This window comes from Chelonia mydas, chromosome 10 (genome assembly GCF_015237465.2).
Source record: "Chelonia mydas isolate rCheMyd1 chromosome 10, rCheMyd1.pri.v2, whole genome shotgun sequence".
Classification (NCBI taxonomy): Eukaryota; Metazoa; Chordata; order Testudines; family Cheloniidae; genus Chelonia; species Chelonia mydas.
The window spans coordinates 23,226,861-23,248,111 of NC_051250.2; the positions used below are offsets into that span (position 1 = coordinate 23,226,861).

Consider the following 21,251-nt stretch of genomic DNA (forward strand, 5'->3'; position numbering starts at 1 on the left):
GGTCCCGCAGAAGAATTAACAAACCTTATTTTCAATGGAATGCCAACTGAGAGAAACAGCATCGACATCTTATCAAGATAAATCATAGACCAGTGCCAACTTGATCATATCTAGGCTGAAAGACAAGGTGGTAGGGTTCAAGGAATCTGCGGACAAGACACTATAACCTTCACAATAATCTTCACCAAAAAGAAAATAAAGCATGATTACTGGAAAGATTATCAGTCACAAAAATTGATTTTTGAATAATGACAAACTATGCATAGTAGTGTGCTCCACGTTCTACTTTTTTTAGGGAGGGCCTGGACATTTACCAGCACCCCCTGCAATTCCTCCCCTCTTACTATACTCAAAGCACTCAAAGAGCCAGTGCCTTTTACAGTACCTTCAGAATCTCAATGAGCAGGATCTGCTGGAACTCATCCAGAAAAGACACTGCCTCTGTTCCTTCCAGACACGCATCTGCCCCTACAATGGCCATTTGCCAAGTTGGTGTCTAATTCATCTTATTTGTGAAGAACTAAAAAAATCCCTTAGCATGAAAGATAGACTCGGCCAAAGAGCCAACATGATAGCAAAATATGTTAAAAGGAGACATATTGCTTGTCCATATCTAGGTCCCAGATGGCCAAAAACTTTTAACAGAACAAATTTAATAATGGAGCAAATAGAGAAGCAGGTCATCAGGAAACATCTTCAAATCCATATACACAGGAACACACAAGTGATTATAGCAACTTTGCATGCCTATGACTAACTGATTTGGAATTGGGTTGCTTATGAAATTATATTCTACAAAATAAGAATAGTCTGCAGAGAGATTATAGTCTGAAAGAATACACATTTGTGATCTCATAAACTATGCTATTATTGTATTGTGTCCTAGCCCAACAAATGGGACTCTTAATTCCCCAAATTAGTCAAGCTAAAAGGATTATATTTGAAAGGAAGTGTTCTATATGTACAGTGTTAAAATATTTATCTAGCTGGATAGCTGTAAGAAAGGGTTTAATGATGGATGCTGAAGTTATTTCAGTCTAACTACTGCCATTACAATAAACTACACATATAAAACCCACATTCATCTGCTCTACTAGAAGTTTTTTAACTCCTTCAAATTTCACATTTTACAGAATTTCTCAAATTAACTTCACACATGCTGCAGCCAAAGATGTACAGCAAGCGAACTGTATCTGATTTCATTGACATAACGTAACAAGAGCCTGATTTTTTTTTATAGCATTATTAATGCTCTTCAACATGAACTGGAAATGTAGCAGGTCAATGTTTTGCAACTGCATGCTAGATGATCCCAATAAACCATTGGGTAAGGAGTATTTGCTACATAATGAATTTCAGACCTCAGTCTTCATTTTCTTTTATAGGACTTGATCTGTCACCGATCCCTGGTTTCCATCCTTAAGATGCTCAATCTCAATTATTTTGGTCCTATCACATCCACTACACAATTTCAGCTGAAAAATGGAGCCACGCAACAGACAAATCCATTTCTTCTCTCCACAGAGTGTGGTTCTGTAGAGTTATTTTTAACCAGTTTCAAACCCTAATTTTCTATACCCCTGGGGAAAAAGTTGTCCACAGTTTTATATTCTTTCCACCCACGTATCCATAACCCTTAATTGGTTGTAAAATTAAAATATTCTGGACTTGCACCCTCACTTCCAGGACTTCTATCATCAATCTACTTGCCATTTTCCCTCACCTGAACCTGTTCAAAGTGTCACGAGAAATGCCTCTACCACTATATTGAAGTCATTCTCCCTCCCCCCCATCCCCCCCCCACACACTGTGCTGTCCTGAAATGCTGTGTTGTTGTTCAACTGATTTCAGTTGAAGGCAGTATGTTTCAGGAGTTGGAAGTTGAAATTCAATAAAAATACTCCAGTCATGTAAGATACATTCTGTACTTGTCAGTATTTCAAAAAGATGCAAGATGTGAAGTGGAAGTAGAAGTAGAATTTTCTATTGGAAACTTGAACCAGAATTCATTTTGATTAGGCCCGTTGATTAATCGCACTTAACCCACACGATTAACTCAAAAAAATTAATCGCAATTGTAGTTTTAATCGCACCGTTAAACAATACTTCGGATGTTTCTCTACATTTTCAAATATGTTGATCTCAATTACAACTCAGAATACAAAAGTATACACTGCTCAATTTATATTATTTTATATTACAAATATTTGCACTGTAAAAATGATAAACAAAAGAAAGTATTTTTCAGTTCATCTCATACAAGTACTGAAGTGCAAACTTACAAATGTAGATTTTTTTGTTACATAACTTCACTCAAAAAAAACAAAATACAAAACTTTAGAGCCTACAAGTCCACTCAGTCCTAGTTCTGAGTCGGCCAATCACTAAGACAAACAAGTTTGTTCACATTTACAGGAGATAATGCTGCCCTCTTTTATTTACATCACCAGAAAGTGAGAATTGTAGCCAGCATTGCAAGGTATTTATATGCCAGATATGTTAAACATTCATATATCTCTTCATGCTTTGGCCACCATTCCAGAGGACATGCTTCCATGCTGGTGACACTTGTTAAAAAAAAATAATGCGTTAAATTTAGGACTGAATTCCTTGGGGGAGAATTCTATGTCTCCAGCTCTGCTTTACCCGCATTCTCCCATATATTTCATGTTATAGTAGTCTCAGATTATGACTTAGCAAATGTTCATTTTAAGAACACTTTCACTGTAGATTTCACAGAATGCAAAGAATGTGACATTTCTAAAGATAGCTACAGCTCTCTACCCAAGGTTTAAGAATCTGACGTGCCTTCCAAAATCTGAGAGGCATGAGGTGTGGAGCATGTTTTCAGAAGTCTTAAAAGAGCAGCACTCCAATGCAGAAACTACAGAACCCGAACTACCAAAAAAAGAAAATCAACTTTCTGTTGGTGGCATCTGACTCAGATGATGAAAACGAACATGCATTGGTCTGCACTGCTTTGGATTGTTATCGAGCAGAACCCGTCATCAGCACGGATACATGTCCTCTGGAATGGTGGTTGAAGCATGAAGGGATATATGAATCTTTAGCACATCTGGCATGTAAATATCTTGCAACACCACCTACAACTGTGACACGCGAACGCCTATTCTCACTTTCAGTAACATTGTGAACAAGAAGCGGGCAGCATTACCTCCTGCAAATGTAAACAAACTCGTTAGTCTGAGCCATGACTGAGTGACTTGTAGGCTCTAAAGTTTCACACTGTTATTTATTAATGCAAGGGGATTTTGTACATAATTCTACATCTGTAAGTTCAACTTTCATGATAAAGACATTGCACTTCAGTACTTGTATTAGGTGAATTGAAAAATACTATTTCTTTTGGGGTGTTTTACAGTGCAAATATTTGTAATAAAAAATAAATATAAAGTGAGCACTGTATACTTTGTATTTTGGGTTATAATTGAAGTCATTTAAATAAATGGTGTTATTAACAGTGCGATTAATCGCTCAATTAATTTTTTAATCGATTGACAGCCCAAATTCTAATGATTAACTGAATTGTATGGGTCATGGCTCAATACTTCCATACACAAAATTCATTTCTATATTATGTGTGCCCTTGTTGCCAAGAAGGCCAATGGCATTTTGGGATGTATAAGTAGGGGCATAGCGAGCAGATCGAGGGACGTGATCGTTCCCCTCTATTCGACATTGGTGAGGCCTCATCTGGAGTACTGTGTCCAGTTTTGGGCCCCACACTACAAGAAGGATGTGGAAAAATTGGAGAGAGTCCAGCGAAGGGCAACAAAAATGATTAGGGGTCTGGAACACATGACTTATGAGGAGAGGCTGAGGGAACTGGGGTTGTTTAGTCTTCAGAAGAGAAGAATGAGGGGGGATTTGATAGCTGCTTTCAACTACCTGAGAGGTGGTTCCAGAGAGGATGGTTCTAGACTATTCTCAGTGGTAGAAGAGGACAGGACAAGGAGTAATGGTCTCAAGTTGCAGTGGGGGAGGTTTAGGTTGGATATTAGGAAAAACTTTTTCACTAGGAGGGTGGTGAAACACTGGAATGCGTTACCTAGGGAGGTGGTAGAATCTCCTTCCTTGGAAGTTTTTAAGGTCAGGCTTGACAAAGCCCTGGCTGGGATGATTTGATTGGGGATTGGCCCTGCTTTGAGCAGGGGGTTGGACTAGATGACCTCCTGAGGTCCCTTCCAACCCTGATATTCTATGATTCTATGATTCTATGTAGACACTTGATGCATTTTATCTACCAGGACTTCCTGGAATTCTTACATTAGCATTCAGTTTATATCATTGTGCGTGTCACTTGTCCAAATACTTTCACAATGAAAAATCCATTAAAGTTGCATCTGTTCATTACAAGATAATCAGCAGTAAAGCCAACTCTGCAGCACCCCAAGTAATGTCACATATACAAGCTATGAACCAACTGAAAAAGTATTAAAAGCAAAAAAGCTTCATAATAAAATCTCTAAAACTGAAACCAAAGAACTATGATGCAACATATTTTGCAACTGTTGCAGACAAAGAAAGCTGTGTCATTAACAAAGAATGAATTAAGGACGTGTGGAATGGAGTACCAATAACCGACCACAGTAGACTTTCAAAAATAAGGGGCCTAATTCTCCACTGCCTTGCACATCCTGTAGTAATTTACACCTGAGCAAAGGGTAAATGCTACCAAGTCGGAATTCTTCACTCATTCTAGTAGTACACCCACTTTGCACTCACTTCAACCACATGTGTCTCTGAAATTCAGGGGAGAATCAGGGCCCCAGTGTTCACATTGAACATATTTTGTTAGTTCAGCTTAAGAGTACTGAAGTCAAGTAACTGAGAACAAAGCGCAAATGAGTAATTCATTTCTAGTTCTAGGAAACCAATTGAAGAAACAAACCATCTAAACAATTATAGCATTCTATTAAAAATTCTTCTAAAATGCAGATCCTACACAACCTTTTTTGTTTCTTGTAGTTTAAAAACTAGAAAAAACAAATATGTAGTTCACTGAAGAAATGTTTACCAAACTAAGACCACTGAGTGCAGTCAAGTCTTATTTTATTCTCCTTTCTGTGGAAAGACACATTTAACAATATCCAAAGCAATAAACATCTTACCTTTATTTTGAGACATTGCATACAAAAGACAAAGTACAAAGAGAGCATAGTAATCATCTTCAGTACAGTCCTGTGCATTATATACCATATCGAGAAAAGGCCTGTGGAAAAAAAAAGAGTAGTATTAAAATGGTGATTTTGTTCGGATGCCTGAAGAACTAGCTAATTGTAACATAGCCTGTGCCATTACCTACCTATGGAACAGAATGACTCACTATCCAACTATGCCCCAATTTTCTCTTTAGATATGGTAAAGAGCAAAAGTCAAGCTGTTTGAAAGCAGTTATTTCATTGTGTTTATTACTGGTATTACACCTGTCATTTTAGTAGGAATTTTCCCCAGCACCCTCCCAAATGGTTGCCTTCACTTATAATGGGTTATCTTTCAGGCCCAATGTTCCTTGGCACTGGTGCCTTAAAAAACCCCGGGGAAAAAAATTACAGACCATTAGACATTCCACAGTTTGTTCTAAGCAGACACAACGAACTTCAGGGGTTGTTTATACCTGTGTGTGATGCAAAACTGCATTGGAACATATGGAAAACTAACATATTAACCATGTTCATCTTCAGGACCAATGAACAACTTTGAGATGGTTACACTATTGGTTAGTATAAATAAAAGCAATGTTTACTAGAACACAGCTACAAGTTTTACTCTAAGCCATCTATGGAGGAAACTATTATCCTTCCTATGTGGAGGAACAGAAGTCTAAAAGAAGAAACCTGAGCTGTTTAAATTGATTTCAGACCACTCTTATCTTGAGTTCGATGTGGGGTGATTCAGTGACTAGTGCCAGAGACTTTACACAATCAAGTCATGACAGAGTTGTGACCAAGTAGATACTTTCAAAACTCAATTTCTGGACTAAACAGACATCTGGGAAAAAAGAGCTAGGGCACAGTGGAGCAGCTATTAGGACCAAAAGGATTTTTATATAAAAGCATTCAATCATGTATAACTAACAAAACCAATAACTAGATTCTGAGGCCTGCTTTTCAGCCTTTTTTGTAGAGCATGGCTAAAGTTGTCCTGTTTTGTACAATCACCCTTTGTTTCTCTATAGTCTCTACTATTGCAACATACTTGGCTTTAATTTCATACAACCTAAACAGGAAGCAGAGTTTAGTTGGGAACAACACTTCAAAGGAGGCTGGGTAAGATACCAAGCTTCAGCACTATTTTAGCACTTTTCACTTTCAGAAAGCTAATAATTACAATACTAGTTAGATAAACATATACACTGGTTCTACAGATGAACCGAGGCAGTTTAATGGCTAGTTATAGGGTCTCTGGGCTGAAACCCAGTGTAACAGACAGGCCTGGGTTCCAGTGCTAGACACTGGCACAGAATCCTGAGCTGGGGCTGAACACTGTCTGGCAACAGTGTTTGAACAGTTGTTCTGTTGGATGTTAAGCCCAGAAGGGGTGGACTAAATGGTGACCTGGCCAGACGGCTAAGTTTCCAGAACAAAAGGCTATTACAGAGTGAGCAATGAGCAGCAAGATGGCAGCTGGTGCAGTGAGCTTCATTCCCTAACCTAGATGCAAGGAGGCACGCTTCACAGAGCCAAAAAAATATTAGGTATCAGAAACGTGTACAATGAAGTGTACAATATGACAAGTAGGAATTGATTACATTGGACTGAAAGTATGAAATGCTTTAATACCAATAATAAAGCCCAAAATAGAAAAATGAGTACAGCTCCTATCCTCTCAATACCACCGCCATAAAAGACAATCCTGGATGTTCCTTTGGATACAAGAGAAGCAGTCACTATGCAAGCAAGTTTCACTGCATTTTTCCAGCCTCTCCTGCCACTAGTTTAGCCATGATCACAGCATATAACCTACAATCAGGCATTTCGGATGTGTGGTCTCCTTTAAAACCACATTTATTGCATCTATAAACAATTCAGCCATTTGCTGTATTCCATTCAACTATACAAGTATTAGCTAGAAGTCAGGTAGGGCAGAGAACACGGGAAGTACAGACATGACTTAAAAGTTCCTCCCCCATCTGCCCCATCCATCCTCACACAAAAACTAGCTTGGGGGGAACTGAGAACTGAGCCATAATGTCCTGCCTTAGCAGGAAGTTTGAACTTGATGATCCTATATGCCCTTTCCCAACTACTGTACTATGATTCTAGGTACATCGGTGCCGAACAACAAAATCCAATGTGTCATTTGGCTACTATTTATGTAGCAAATATTGTGCTGACAAATATATTTTCCAGTTATTTTTGCTCCTACTAATAATGATTCATGTGTGTTCTATTTGAAGGATCAGACTGGAAATGACTTTTTAAATTTCTACAGAATTCCAGATTCTAGTATCTCCCCCAATATTAAACAAATGTTAATACCTACAGGGATTCTATTTATACTCAAATTGATCCGCCTTAGCATTCAAATGTCGAGCACATTAAAACTTTCAAAATTAAGGTTTGTTTACACACAATATTGTTAAATTTCGTGCTTTATAGAGATGGATCTACATTAGACATCATCATTTAAAAAGTCAACATGTGCCAATACAGACCACACTCAGGGCTTGGCTACACTTGCGAGTTACAGAGCAATAAAGGAGCCCCGAGTGCACTAGCTCACTACCCATCCACACTTGTAAGGCACGTAGAGCACTCTGACTCCGCGGCTACAGCACTGCTGGTACTCCACCTCAGCGAGTGGAATAACGTTTGCTGCACCCCCGCTGGAGCGCTCCGGCACCAGTGTGAACAAGGTGTTGCTTTACTGCGCTCTGATCACCCTCGGGAAACATCCCATAATCCCCTTACGTCAAGTGGCCACTCTTGTCATTGTTTGGAATTGGCTGTAGGAATGCCCATTGAAAGCTCCTTTCTGACAGCTGGCTGCTTATCTCCTCTGAGACAAAACAACCATTACTGTGGAATGCTGTGGGGGGGGGGGGGAGGGGGCATCTGCTGCTGTCTTGTAAGTTCAGACAGCAGGCTGACATGCTCTCAGCCCCCCAAAAAACCACTCTCCCCCCACATACACACTCCCTGTCACACTCCACACACCCCCCACATTGCAGCCACTTGCATGCTGGGAGAGCTGCCCATAATGTACCACTCCCAATGCTGCTGCAAGTGCTGCCAATGTGGCCAAGCCAATGTGCTTGAAGCTGTCAGTGTGGACAGACTGCAGCATTTTCCCTACTGCATTCTACGAAGGCTGGTCTAACTCAAAGAGCTCTACATCTGCAAGTGTAGCCATGCCCTCAGTTATCTCACTTTCCACCAGTGTTTCATAACTTTTGGAAAGTGCAAACTTCGCTATGACATTTGTAGTGATCCATTAGATTGGATAACCAAAATAGGAAAGATATTCCTTATAAACAGATCCAATCTTTAATGCAAAAAATATTTCATCCAGTTTATTTCATTATACAGGGGAGGATTCAAATAGTGTTTAGAATGCTGAGGTATCAAAAAAATTCAAGATTTTAACTGTTTCTTAACCAAGAAACTGAAAAATTGACTTTAACAAAAAGTCTTGTGCAGTATTTTACTTTGCTAAGTCTAGGAATACTTCCCTTACATGTGTGATAAGATCTACTCTTGCTTTTAGACGTGCTTCACTTCTGCACAGATGGCATTTGAACGAAGATGCAAGATGCTGTTAGATCGCTATCTATATTCTCATCTGTCCTGAAATGCAAATATCTGACAAGGTATTAGGATGATCAGATGAATACTTTGCATTTTGAAGACTTAAAAGCTAATGTTCTAATACCGTCAGGCACTGTCCTTAGTCCTATCATGGCCAACTTCATTTTATAAAAAGTGGTAAACCAGAATCTCTTGCTCACTCACACTTCACTTAAAAAACCCCTATGCTGCCCACACTTGCTAGTAACTGTAACGTTATGTTCCCATTACTGTCACCCATCTTTACGCTTCATGAAGCTGTCCCACTTGACAATTAGACAAGTGTGGTAGAGGTAATCTCTTTTACTGGACCAACTTCTGTTGGTGAAAGAGACAAGCTGTCAAGCTTACACAGAGCACTTCCCTAAAGAAGAGCTCCATGTAAGCTTGTCTTTCACCAGCAGAAGTTGTTCCAGTTTAAAAAAAAAAAAGTACCTCACCTGCATTATATACACAACACTGCAAATCACTTGGATAAAAAAAGTGTTATTGTCAACGTGTTCTGTTTACCAAAATTGCTATTGATCACCCCAGCATCCAAACCAAACTACTGCAGGGTATGGTGACATCTAAAAAGTCATTTACCCAACACAGGAGGAAAAAGCAGAACAGGATACTCTAGGACACAATAGAGAAAATTATGCCAAAAACAGAATCAATATTTTACTTTTTTTAAAATTTAAATCAGAATCATTTACATGTTACTAATTCTATAGCAATTTAAGACAATCAAATGGGAAGAAAGTGAACATTTGGCACGTCCTTTAGTTTCCTAATTGTTAGTAGTATTTCAGATTTTAACTGCTAAGAATTAATTTTCACACTTAAAAGGCTCTTCGGCACCAAAAAGATTAACGTCATTGCTGCAAGACTCCCACCTAGCATAATGGAACCCCGATCTCGACTGAGGCTTCTGGGTACTACTGTAAGAAAAGTGGCAAACCAAAAAGACATACAAAACACATCCTCAGAACACAGTTTGTGTGTTACATGTAATGCTTCCTATTCTGGCATACAACATACAGAACTGCTCTAAGACAAGGCACCCCTTTCAGGCAGGAGACTGGATACAGCAGCCTCCAGGGAATGAAGAGGACAGACACTGCTTCCTTACTGACACCTTCTACATGACCATATACAAGACAGCTACACCAGTCAAAGGCAAATGTTTGGATGAGCCATAAATTGGGAGGGCGGGGGGCAAGGGGAGAGAAGAGAGATGACAAAATTGAAAAAAAAAGAAAAAAGAAGCAGAAGGAAGGAACCTGGACAGGTGAATTACAATTCTTTCATACCTGCTCCAGTTTATCATTTCATTCCCAGAGGCTGCTGCACTCTTTTCTTCATCAGTTGTATTCTGCTCTGTCACAGTTGAGATAGACAATTCTGACATCTTACACCGCTCCATGATTACCATCTCTATTTCTTAAAAGAAAGAGCTAAAATTGAGTTTAGAGGAAGATGTGACCTATTTGAAGTATTTTTTATGCGAAGTGTGAAAAAGTGATTTTTAAAAAGTGTTATGCACCTAAAAATGAGGGAAGACACTGCTTATGTGTCAGAATATACACAGAGGCCTTTCTGATTTTCCTACCATCACCACAAAATATTAAAAAGCATTTCTTATAAGATTTAAAAAAACACAATCTGAAGGAAATAAACTCGGGGCTTCATAAATAATTACACCATCAGTTCTGAATATGAAAGCCTTTACAAAACTGTTAACGGCCAAGCATTTTTAACAGCATTTTTTAAATGGTCAGCATTTGCCAAAAAACTATTTACACTTTCAATTATCTCAGCGGCTTTAAGTGAAAAACTGTTCACTCTACGCCCAAAACATAACAAAACTAGTGTATATATAACTGCTTCAGATTTTATAAAAAATACACTAGCACAAAAAAAAAAAAGGTGGAGGGAAACAGTATGTGGAATTTAAAGGAGTAGTACACTTGTTACTGTAGTAACTAATGCAAACAAACTCTGTTTATGGCTAATATTTCAGGTTCTGAGTATGAAACTATTACGTTTCAAAGTCTTTCAACAAGTTGTCTATAGACAGACACTTCCTCCACAACACTGAGGAAATTCAGTTTTGGTAAAGGTCTCCCTATATTTCTTTAAGTGTAGGCTAAAGAAAACACTGATGTATTGAGATTTTTTTCCAGTAAACATTAATTTGTGCATACAGGCAGTTTGTAAAGCCACTCTTCTCCTGACACAAGGAGTTACTTGTGGTTCTTCACTGGTGATGTCAAAACTTCATTCCCTCACAGACAGCAATGGAAGCCCTAGGCTACCATTAGACAGACTGCATATTTAGTCACACAAGAAACCCCTCACTGTCAGACAGCCGATAGATCCACTAAGAGCTGCCAACTGATTGACTTTAATGCCCTGTAATCACTTGTACTCGCTGATCCTTTCCTGTCTAGTGCACAGGGCAGTGCTAGAAGGCAGCATGCCATAAAGAAAAGACCGTTTCAGACCCTGAAAACTTAAACTTTGTAAGTGCTGGCTCACTTGTTTACATGCCCATAGACTGTGCGCTCATTGGCACCAGGGTCAAGTGACATATCTTATAGGTATGCAGAGGCTGAGACGCTCAGTCACAGGTGAAGTGGGCAGTGGATAGGGGCCTATGTATCCCTCTCTGCACACAGAGCCACTTGATGGCAAGATCTGCATGTCACTCAGGTTTAACAAATTGCTATCGATCACCCTTATAGCATACAAACTACCATACATCTACACCTGATATCCTGAAATGTAGAGAAAAGATAACTTTCTGGCCACAGCTTGCACTATAGCATTATAATGTAGCAGGATTTTGACTGACACAGGCCATGGAGAGGCAAAATTTACTCCTGACAATTTCCAAAGCTCTGAACCATGTCCCCGGATCCCTCCCCTCCATGATATTGAGCTGTGTTTTTCCAAGGCAGTCATGTTAAGAGTATTCCCCTCATACACATTTGTAAACGTCTACCATTTTCTTAAATAAAAACACTCTACCAAGTAAGGGGAAATATTTAAAATCTTTAAATTTTAGAGTAAAACTAATAAGAGGCTACATAAACAAATAAGAAAAAACAAACCAACCATGAAAAAACAAGATGTTACAAAAAGGATACTTTAGTATATCTATGTACCAAGATTCTAGGATTGTCACTGTGTCACTCTGAATCCTAGAATGTCTGCGGAGTCAGTGTGAAGTGATGGAAACAGTTACGATTGTGACAGATCTTTTTGTTCAGAATATCATCAGGTTGAATCATCACTGAGCTTCATGGTCCATTACTGCCCCATTTTGAAATTCTCAGCCATTTATGGCCTTTTTTTCTTTTAAACACATGACAACGAATTATACCCATGCAACAGCACAGGCTTTTAGCTATTAGTATAGGAATATCAAACAAAATTATGCTGAATTGTAAATAGCCGTGCTACTAACCAAGTTCTCTCCTATGCCCCTCCCTTAGCAGTCTCAAAAATCGGAAACTCTACTGTCAGTAGGCTTAGCAGTTCAAACCCACAGCCAATTATTCCCTGGCAGTGACAACTGATTCCTCAAGCCAACTACTCTAAGCCCCACAGTCCACTCAGAGTAATCTGGGACTTTGCCTCCACCCTGAGGACAAGAGTCACCCACCCCAAAGACAGGATTCACTCTGATTCTTCATATTTTTCCTGTTTCCTCAGGAAAGTCCTTGACAACTGGCATGCAGACAGTATAATGTTTTCACACTTGTGCCATTTAATAGCCTAGAATCCTAGCAAAATAATGGAATACAAAATTTCCTTGAGCATATGTGGTTTGTAAGGGAAGAGTTTATGATAGTTACTGGCCCAGAAATTATAGGAAAATAAATTTAATCCATTTTTATCAAAGCCACATTTATGAGAAACAATCAGTGGTGTGTGTGTTGGTTTTTTTTAAAATGACAGCAATGGGGACTCTGACAAAGTAGAAATGTTAGTTGTAGTCTCAGCAGAGTTAGATTGGTGTGCACAGTGCATAGGTCAGAAGTAAAAATGACATTCAATTTAGCCCCTCTAATAAATTTGTTTCCATGGCTGTAAAAAGGAGTTCATATTTTTATCATGCCCACATACATGATTCCAAGGAGCAGCCATAACAGGAAAAAAAAAAAAAAAAAGTGAAGGTCAGACTTCAAGATACAGTGTCATCCTGGTGCATGCATGTAGCTCCATGGGAAGATATGAATCAATGTGGATCAGGCGGTTATACTCATGAAAAAAAAAAAAAAAGACAGCCAGCCAAATCAACTCAAACCAATTAAGGAAGTGCTATTCCCAAGAATTATACAGGGCAAATTAATTCATAAACTCAAAAAGAGTCCAATCTTTTTCCATCAGCTATAGCCAAAATAGATAGATTCCTAGCCAAGAGATTCCACCTACTCATCTCTTGGATTTGCTCAGTGCAAATCAACTTAGGTGCAGTGTCTGGTTGCCAGTGAACTCATGTAATTTTATAGTTCAGGTGCTAAGGATCAAAGTCTCACTGAGTCAGTGGATTGGTCAGGACTTCTAATTTCCTAGGCTAACCTAGGTACATATGAACTTATCCTTATGACTAACAAAAACAAAACTAGAACAAAGTGTTTATTAAAAATATTAGCATATAAAGATAAGTTACTCCAATGTGATATCTATCCAGTTGATAGATCTGTTTTTACAGATGAATTAAAAACAGCTTTTAAACAGGCCTGTAGCTCTTATTTAAAGCTACTAAGTCACACTAAATGATCACTACAGCACTCCCCAAATGTTTTCCTAATATTACTTTTTCACATAAATTGCTGTAATTGCCAGAGGGATGTCATAGGATTGCAAATGGAAGGGAAGATGATGCACACCACAGTAAGTTGTCGTCCACATTGTGGAAAAAAAAGTCTGAGTGAAAGCAGAGTAGTTGAGCAAGATATTTAGTTTCACTTAGTTACAAAAGCCTTAACATGCATTTCCATCCTAAGACAACAGTATATTAACACTACTAAGTTTTACAACAAACTTTGCTGGATAGGTAGTATCCCCATTTTACAGAAGTGGAAACTGACAGGGTGAAATAAGAGAGACTGCCCCAACCTTGCACAGCAAGTCAGTAACACAGTTAGGGTTAGTAGTACCCTATTATTTTTGCTCTTGTATCTTCCGATGCTGTCCCCTGTGACTGGAATGGCATCTTTATTCTTTCTACTAAACATCCTCAGTTTCCTTGAAATCCTGCCTCAAGACCCACATTTTGAGCTTAATAACCACCACTTCCACTGCTGTTCAGCTTAAGGCTCTCCTCAGTCACTATGCATGGCCCACAACGTTTGTCCCAACCCTCACTCTCCCTTTCCTTTACACCTAATTTTTTTTTTTTTTTTAATGTTGTAGGTTTGCCTAATTTGGATTTAAAGCTTTTCAAGGTAAATGCTGAAGATTAAATTATAAAAGCTATATCACTGTCAAACTTATGAGAACAGCCCCAGTTTGCCAGGAAGCAATACACACATGCTTTACAATATGTGGAGTCATGGAACAAAGCCCAATATGCAATACTTGGAATCATGGAACAAAGCCCAGTACACACTATGTTGATTAGCATGACGCTACTTGTTTGGAATTAGGAGTTAATGCTATGCTGTGTACTAGGGGATTACCCAGGAGGATCATAAAAATTATGCAAACTACCCACTAAAGCCCTGTCCCCACTATAAAGAAACCAGGTTAAAGTGAGAGCTGTTCTGAAACACTTTCTGATAGTGTTCTGACATTTGTATAAAAAGATTTTAAGTTGTAGTATGGATGCAAGCCATGTTAAATGACCTTTAACCCACTTTAGAAGAAAAAGTGGGTTAGAAAAAAGTTTTACACACTTCTCCCAGTTTAAGATATTAGGCACACAAAGATTTTTGCCCTCACTTCTCTAACATGGTCCCTTGCCCATCCCAGAATTAGTTTGTTAGGCCTCTTGAGAAATTGGGAAGAGGAAGAATTTTAAAAAATGCATTTCGTAAGCACAGGAGTTCAATTATGTAATTTGAACAAAAAATGACAATACACAGTCATTACATGCATTGTATTTAGCATCATTTACATGAAGTCAGAATAAAGAACTTGGAAGTTCTTTTCGGACAGATTAATTACATGTATCAAAATGCAAGCAGGACATGAAAAAGGGCTCCCAAAGAAGTCATAACATAGGGAAAAAAAATTGTATTGTGTTATATGCTTCCTTAGATGCAGTGCTGTCATCGCGGTCTCATTTTATGCATAAAAACCTCTACTTTTTAATATGCATTTTCCTCTTCACTAGTAACTTAAAACAACGAAAGTAACTGCACACCCAATACTTTAAATCTAACGATTCAGGCATGATAGTTCTGTGAAGCAACTAGAATGCACATCAGTCAGGTAATTAAATAAAAAAATTTGAGGGATGTTTCTTTAATTTTGCACAATAGGCACATGTAGAGATGTGGCAGTACTTGGTAGAAAAGGATTTACTCATTGCCATTGGGGGGCTTTTTAACTAACAAATGACACAGACTTGTTAACAAGTCTTACAAGACTGATTAATCACGTGCAACTAGCTAGAAGGTGTACTTGTGATTAAAGGCTGGATGCCACAGGAGAAACTGCAGACACTTCACATTTTCCACCAAGTTTTTTAAAGAGCTGAATTCTACATGGAGAGGTTGAAAAATAAGCAAGAACCACTGACAGTGGAAAAATCTAATGATTTTGTTTTAGTTATGCAACCAGTATTATAAATGAACAAAAAACATGAACTAGACCACAAACGTGATACAATTAAATTATTAGCATATATAAAGTTTGCATGGTTTTCATTCATTGGTGCACTCACCTTCATTTTCTCCACTTGCCTTGATGCCTTTTGAACTACCCTCTGTACCTTTAGCCTTATCTGGGTCTTCTTGAGTATCTTCAAGTCCTCTCTCCTCTTCCTCCTCTTCACCAACGTTTTTATAGTTGGGTCTCTTTTGCAACCTCTTCTTTCCCTTATGCTTGTTAATTTCAAGAGATCTCTCCAGTGTCTCTGTAGGTTTTATGAAGCATCTGATGCTTGATTTTGCCTATTAAATTTAAATGAGATACATTTTTAGCTATATATTTCTTCAGCAATTTAGCATAAAATGGGTAGAAGTAACTTCAGTTTGCGCAAGACAAATTGTTATTTACAAATCTATAAAGCATTTCACCTACACACATCAAATTTAACTTAAAAAGGCCAGAAAGAGAATCTCAGTTTAGCAATATCTAATCATCAGTAGTTCCAGGCCACCTACAAAATAAAATTATTCTAATCTTAAGGACTTGGTAGCATTAGGAAACATGAACACTTCAGGACAAGAAAGTTCTAGATCCATCTATTAAACATGACCGTTTTAAAAGCATGTACCATCAAGAAAAAAATTGTCAAAAAGTAAACCTTGTTTTTCGCCATGCAAGAGCATACAATACTAAACTAAATCAAATCCCACTGATGCTACAAACTGCACCAGCTGCTCTTTGAATTAGCCCATGCAGGGGAGACAGCTCAGAGAGGACTCAGACAAAAGCCTATTGCAAAAAACAGGAAGGAGTGAAATAGTAAAAAACAAAAATGGGGCTGAAGAAAACCCATTAATGTAAAATACAGCTTTTAAGTAAACTATAGGTATGCTTTTTATCTCAATGTGTTCAATGAAAAACTACCATACCTCTAACCTCTTTTTAAAGTTTTAAATAGAGGTCAAAGTGTACTTAACTGGTAGTTGTTTTCATATCAACTTCAATTAAAAAGGCTAGTTTCATGTGTAAGAATGTTTAGAGTTAAAATACAACTACACTGAGTGTGTGTGTCTCAGGAATTTGCCTTCTCAAAAATTAAAAATATATAGAAAAAGAAAACATGCACCCATATTCAGTCAAAAAAACTGAAATTTCCTAAATGTTTATGTACACAGCAGGCTCAAGCTGCAATGGTAAATGCTGAAAACCAGTAACTGTTCATCTGCTAATTACATTAAAAGATGACATTTAAGATACACTTCCTGTCTGCTCATATTCTGCATACAATATGGCTCCAAGAAAAACACTTTGCACTTGAAATGAAGGCCCCGATTATATAGAACCGAACACATTTGGATTCATTAAAATGTGTATGTTCTAACCCAAAAGTTATCACAATATCAGACATGGTATTACTTTCCTGTTGCTGATGTGATAGATAAATCTATTCAATTAAGGATAAATATAGCTAGACTATTACGTACAATGTTCTTTTCTTGGCCCCATCCTTCACTATTAGCAAAATCCCTAGTCCTTGGTGCATCTGCCTCAGTCACCATCATTCCCTCCTCTCCCTACCCCCCAAAAACCTATAATAATTTCATAGGACTAGTCTACAATGGTGAACTAGTCTGCATCACAGGGGTGTAAATTCTAGTACACTTTAGCTTGCCACACACTAACTGGCCTGTGTGGACCCTGCTGGTGCACACTGAAATTTCTCTAGTGCGCATAAACATAGTTCCGTTTCAAACAGAACTCCATTAACAGCATTAAGGAACTTTTCATGCATGCCAGCAGGGTCTACATGGGCCAATTAGTGCATGACACACTAGTGCACGACACACTAGTGCACACTAAAATTTAAACCCCTCTGATGCAGACTACAGCACCAGGTAGACAAACCCTAATTGATTTCATTTTGTCCTTCTCTATACTCCGAAAACATCTCCGCAGATCTAGTTTTCTAAACTTATTTTGTAGTATGTATGTGGGTGGCATGCATTATAAAGAACTGAAAAGACATGGCTTAACACAAGCCTGTTTCTTTTCTGATGCAAAGCTGCAGTATATCAAAGCAGTTTAAGACTACATTTCCCCCCCCCACCCCAAAAATGTGACAAATGCTGTAGATGGGTTTACTCATCGCCAGTCAACATCGGATGCTTGGCTTTTGGGGGGCTTTTTAACCTCCTTTGCTTCTCCACTAACAAATAATGCAGACTTGTTAATAAGTCTTATTAAAACAAATGCAAAACAAAGAGCAATTTGTTAAGTGAAAAAATTTTCAGTCACTGTACGTTTACAGCTTCCATGGGCAATACTTCATCAGTTAAAATTGCTATCACATTTCAGGGTAGAAATAGTAGCAATATGGAAAAAAAAAACCCACCACATAACAGCAGCCACTGGAGATAGTGGATACTGACTCCTGTTGTGCAACAAGAGTATAAGATTCTTGTAACCTTATCTCATCAAGTGACTGAAGACAGAAAATAAAAGACATGTTTCTTACCAGGACCTTTGGAGGTCTCATTTATTACAAAAACATAGCACCAGTATTTTGTGTGATATGATTAAGTATATTTCACAGTATTACTGCATAAACCCATATCACACAAATTACCAAGTATTCCAACTTTAGGATGTTCAACGTAATATTATTCAACTCAGTGCACTCCAGAATGAGAAACATGTATAACACCCAAACTGCTGTGCCTTAGATAGGAAATAAATAAGTTCTGGATAATTACAAATGAAGGCAGCTAAAGGCAAACATATCTGTTATGAACCATTCCCCTTAGCAACAGATGTGCAGCACTCCACTTACTAGGCTCATGACCAAGGAAAACACCTTCTCCAGTCATCCAGTGGTCTTATTTGCAAAGTTGCCACAAAATCATTGTATTGTTTATTTTTATTAAAAGCAATTTTCAATTTTCATTTGAGATGTGGGCAAGAAGCCTTAATGTCTATGAGTGCAAAGCTATGAAGTATCTCAAGAAATTCACACTCAGCAAAACAATTCCAATATTTCATCACACCTAGGCTTCTTTATTTAACCTGAACAATATTCCATATAGACAGCAACCTCAATCAATGGCCTAGAGGGACAGGGAAATCTTTAAATCATTGGGTGGTCTTTAATTGTAGGAGCCAGCCATACAAGCAAGGTCAAAGGACTATGAGCACAGACTTTAACCGCCAGCTGGCAGATATCTCAGAATCAGCTTGTAAGGGGGAATTCCAGGAGCAAAGGACTGCTGAGAATGGCTGGTTTGCTTAAGTTTTGCTTGTGTGTGCATTTAAGTTCTGCAAAAGCTGAACTTCAAGAACATTTCATCTAGCGTCTTCCTCCAGCAGCTCCCCTACCCATTCTTGCTGTGTGCAGCAAGTTTCTGAAACGTACTTCATTTAAAACAGGGCTTTATCCCACAAATTAAGTAAGAGACAGAGCCTTCTTTTGAACAAATCAAGGTACATGCTATGCAGGACATTGAGAGAGACTATTTCTTAACTGTGAAGCAGCACAGCCATGATCAATACTCTGGTTCATTGTTTGTGAGACAAAGACAATCTCATATAAAGGCAGTGGTTTTCAGCCACGGGTCCGGGGCCCCCGGGGGGCCGCGAGCAGGTTTCAAGGGGTCTGCCAAGCAGGGCTGCAATTAGACTTGCTGGGGCCCAGGGCAGAAAGCCAAAGCCTCTCTGTATGGGGCTGAAGCCTGGGGTTACAACTCCGCCACCCAGGGCGGAAGCCAAAGCCTGAGCCACTTAGCTTTGCAGGGCCTGCTGTGGCATGGGGCCCTAAGCAACTGCCCTGCTTGCTACCCCTTAACCTAGGCTGTAGCTTTTATATGCAGAAAAAGTTGTTGTGACATAGGTGGGCCATGGAGTTTTTAATACCATGTTGGGGGGGGGGGGGGGGGAAGCCTCAAAAAGAAAAAGGTTGAGAACCTTGATCTAGGGAGGCTGTTCACATATGCTTGCTAGTGGAGGTGGTTATTTCCAGACAGCTGATCTCATTTGAACAAATGTATATTCTTATACAGATACAGAAAACTCAAAAATCACTGGATTTCCAGTACTTTATTCTATATCTTCTGATGGAGGTAATTCAGTGAGTATTTGTATTTTGAGATGAATACTGAGGGGCAAACCAATTGGATAAATTATGTATATAATCAAGCCTTCTGGCTCAAAAGTTTAAAAAGTGAAGGGACAGTTTTTTCCAACTTCTGCACAGTTTGTTTCAGAACAGCAATAAAAAGTGATGAAACACCATGAAAGGGATGCCTGGCAAGATCTCTAGCACAATTTGTAGCCCTAAAAGGTTCAAGTAAGGATTTGCAATTTGTAGAGAAAGCTTATTCAAACCTTGCCCAGGTCACCCATAGCTACTTATCATAATAAGAAATACTTTGGTACAAGAATCCTTCACAGTGACAAGACCAAAAAAAAAAAAAAAAACACACTATGAAGCTTTTATATTTTAAGCACAAAATTATCTCCCCTTAACCTCTCAAATCTACTTTTACCCAGAGATAGAACTGCAACACATGAAGTTTTAGAAATAACTAGATTTAGAGCCCTATTTATATTAATGAGTTCTTGTTACAAGCGGCATGAAAAATGGAGGAACAAATGAAGTCTTTTCTTTATGGGAACATCTTATAAAATGCAAGTTGCAAGAATTATTTAGTTTATTTTTCCCATTCCATTATTTAGCGACTCAGCTATTTCTAGAAGCCTCATACAGTTTTCCTTAAAGAAAATGTTTAATATACTGTAAGTACATTTTTAATGCAGTGTACTGTGGCCTATCAATGTGAATGAAACATGTTGAAAACAAGGAGATGAACACTCAAGGACATACTATAAAAAGGCCAGTTTTCATGGCCTGTTTAGTCTGGAGAAAAAGAATGGTTACAAAGAACTAATATGTAATGTGTGCTGTCAGATACAAGAGCTACACGCTCCTAATACTTTAAACCATAAGATCAGAGCAGAAATTAATTTAGAAGGCACATAATTTATCAAGGTTGATACCAATTTTAGGTTAATGTTAATTTACACCTTCTCAAGTAATTATTTACATATTTGCAGTTTGATCTTGTGTAAAGCGTGATGGTAAAGCAAGGCAATACCAGTAACTTATCTTCATATTACGAGAAGGAGAAAGTAGGTTAAACAAAAACCAAGAAATCTAAAACAGGTAGGATTGAGCAACATCCGAATTACACAGGAAACAGATCTCACCGACAGGAAGGAAGGTAAACCTTAATGTGACTATTGTCAAATTGTTTATACTATATTCTCCCTGACTTCACATATTTAACTACAGTCACAAGAAGAAGAACATAGCAAGAGCTTCATTTTAACACTGTCCAATAACAGGAAGTATATAGAAAATAGTTACCTTGACATGTAATTTCTGCTACTCACATCTATTTTCAGAACTTGCTACACATTGATATGTGGTGTTTGTTCACTTATAAACACACACGTTTTTAAACAGGCACTGTCGAGACTTCCTGGCATAAGTTTCACTGAACTGTATCTGTATACACAGGATTTGGATACTTAAAGTAAAAACATCTCTTACTGTTGATCTGTTTTGAGCAGTAATCA

The 21,251-nt window shown here is 38.3% G+C and overlaps 1 protein-coding gene across 15 annotated transcripts in view; it reads right to left on the bottom strand.

Moving 5' to 3' along the window:
- Positions 1-21,251, bottom strand: part of CLEC16A (C-type lectin domain containing 16A) — a 189,645-nt gene that overhangs the window by 135,746 nt on the left and 32,648 nt on the right. For 10 of the 15 annotated variants that reach the window (XM_037911469.2, XM_043523248.1, XM_043523246.1 and 7 more), the window contains 3 exons: positions 15,694-15,922; positions 10,106-10,235; positions 5,133-5,233 (listed from right to left, as the gene is read on the bottom strand). In XM_037911469.2, coding sequence (XP_037767397.1) covers positions 5,133-5,233; positions 10,106-10,235; positions 15,694-15,922 — 460 coding nt within the window. The remainder of the gene's footprint in view (positions 1-5,132; positions 5,234-10,105; positions 10,236-15,693; positions 15,923-21,251) is intronic. The other 5 variants (XM_043523250.1, XM_043523249.1, XM_037911470.2 and 2 more) reach the window with 1 other exon arrangement.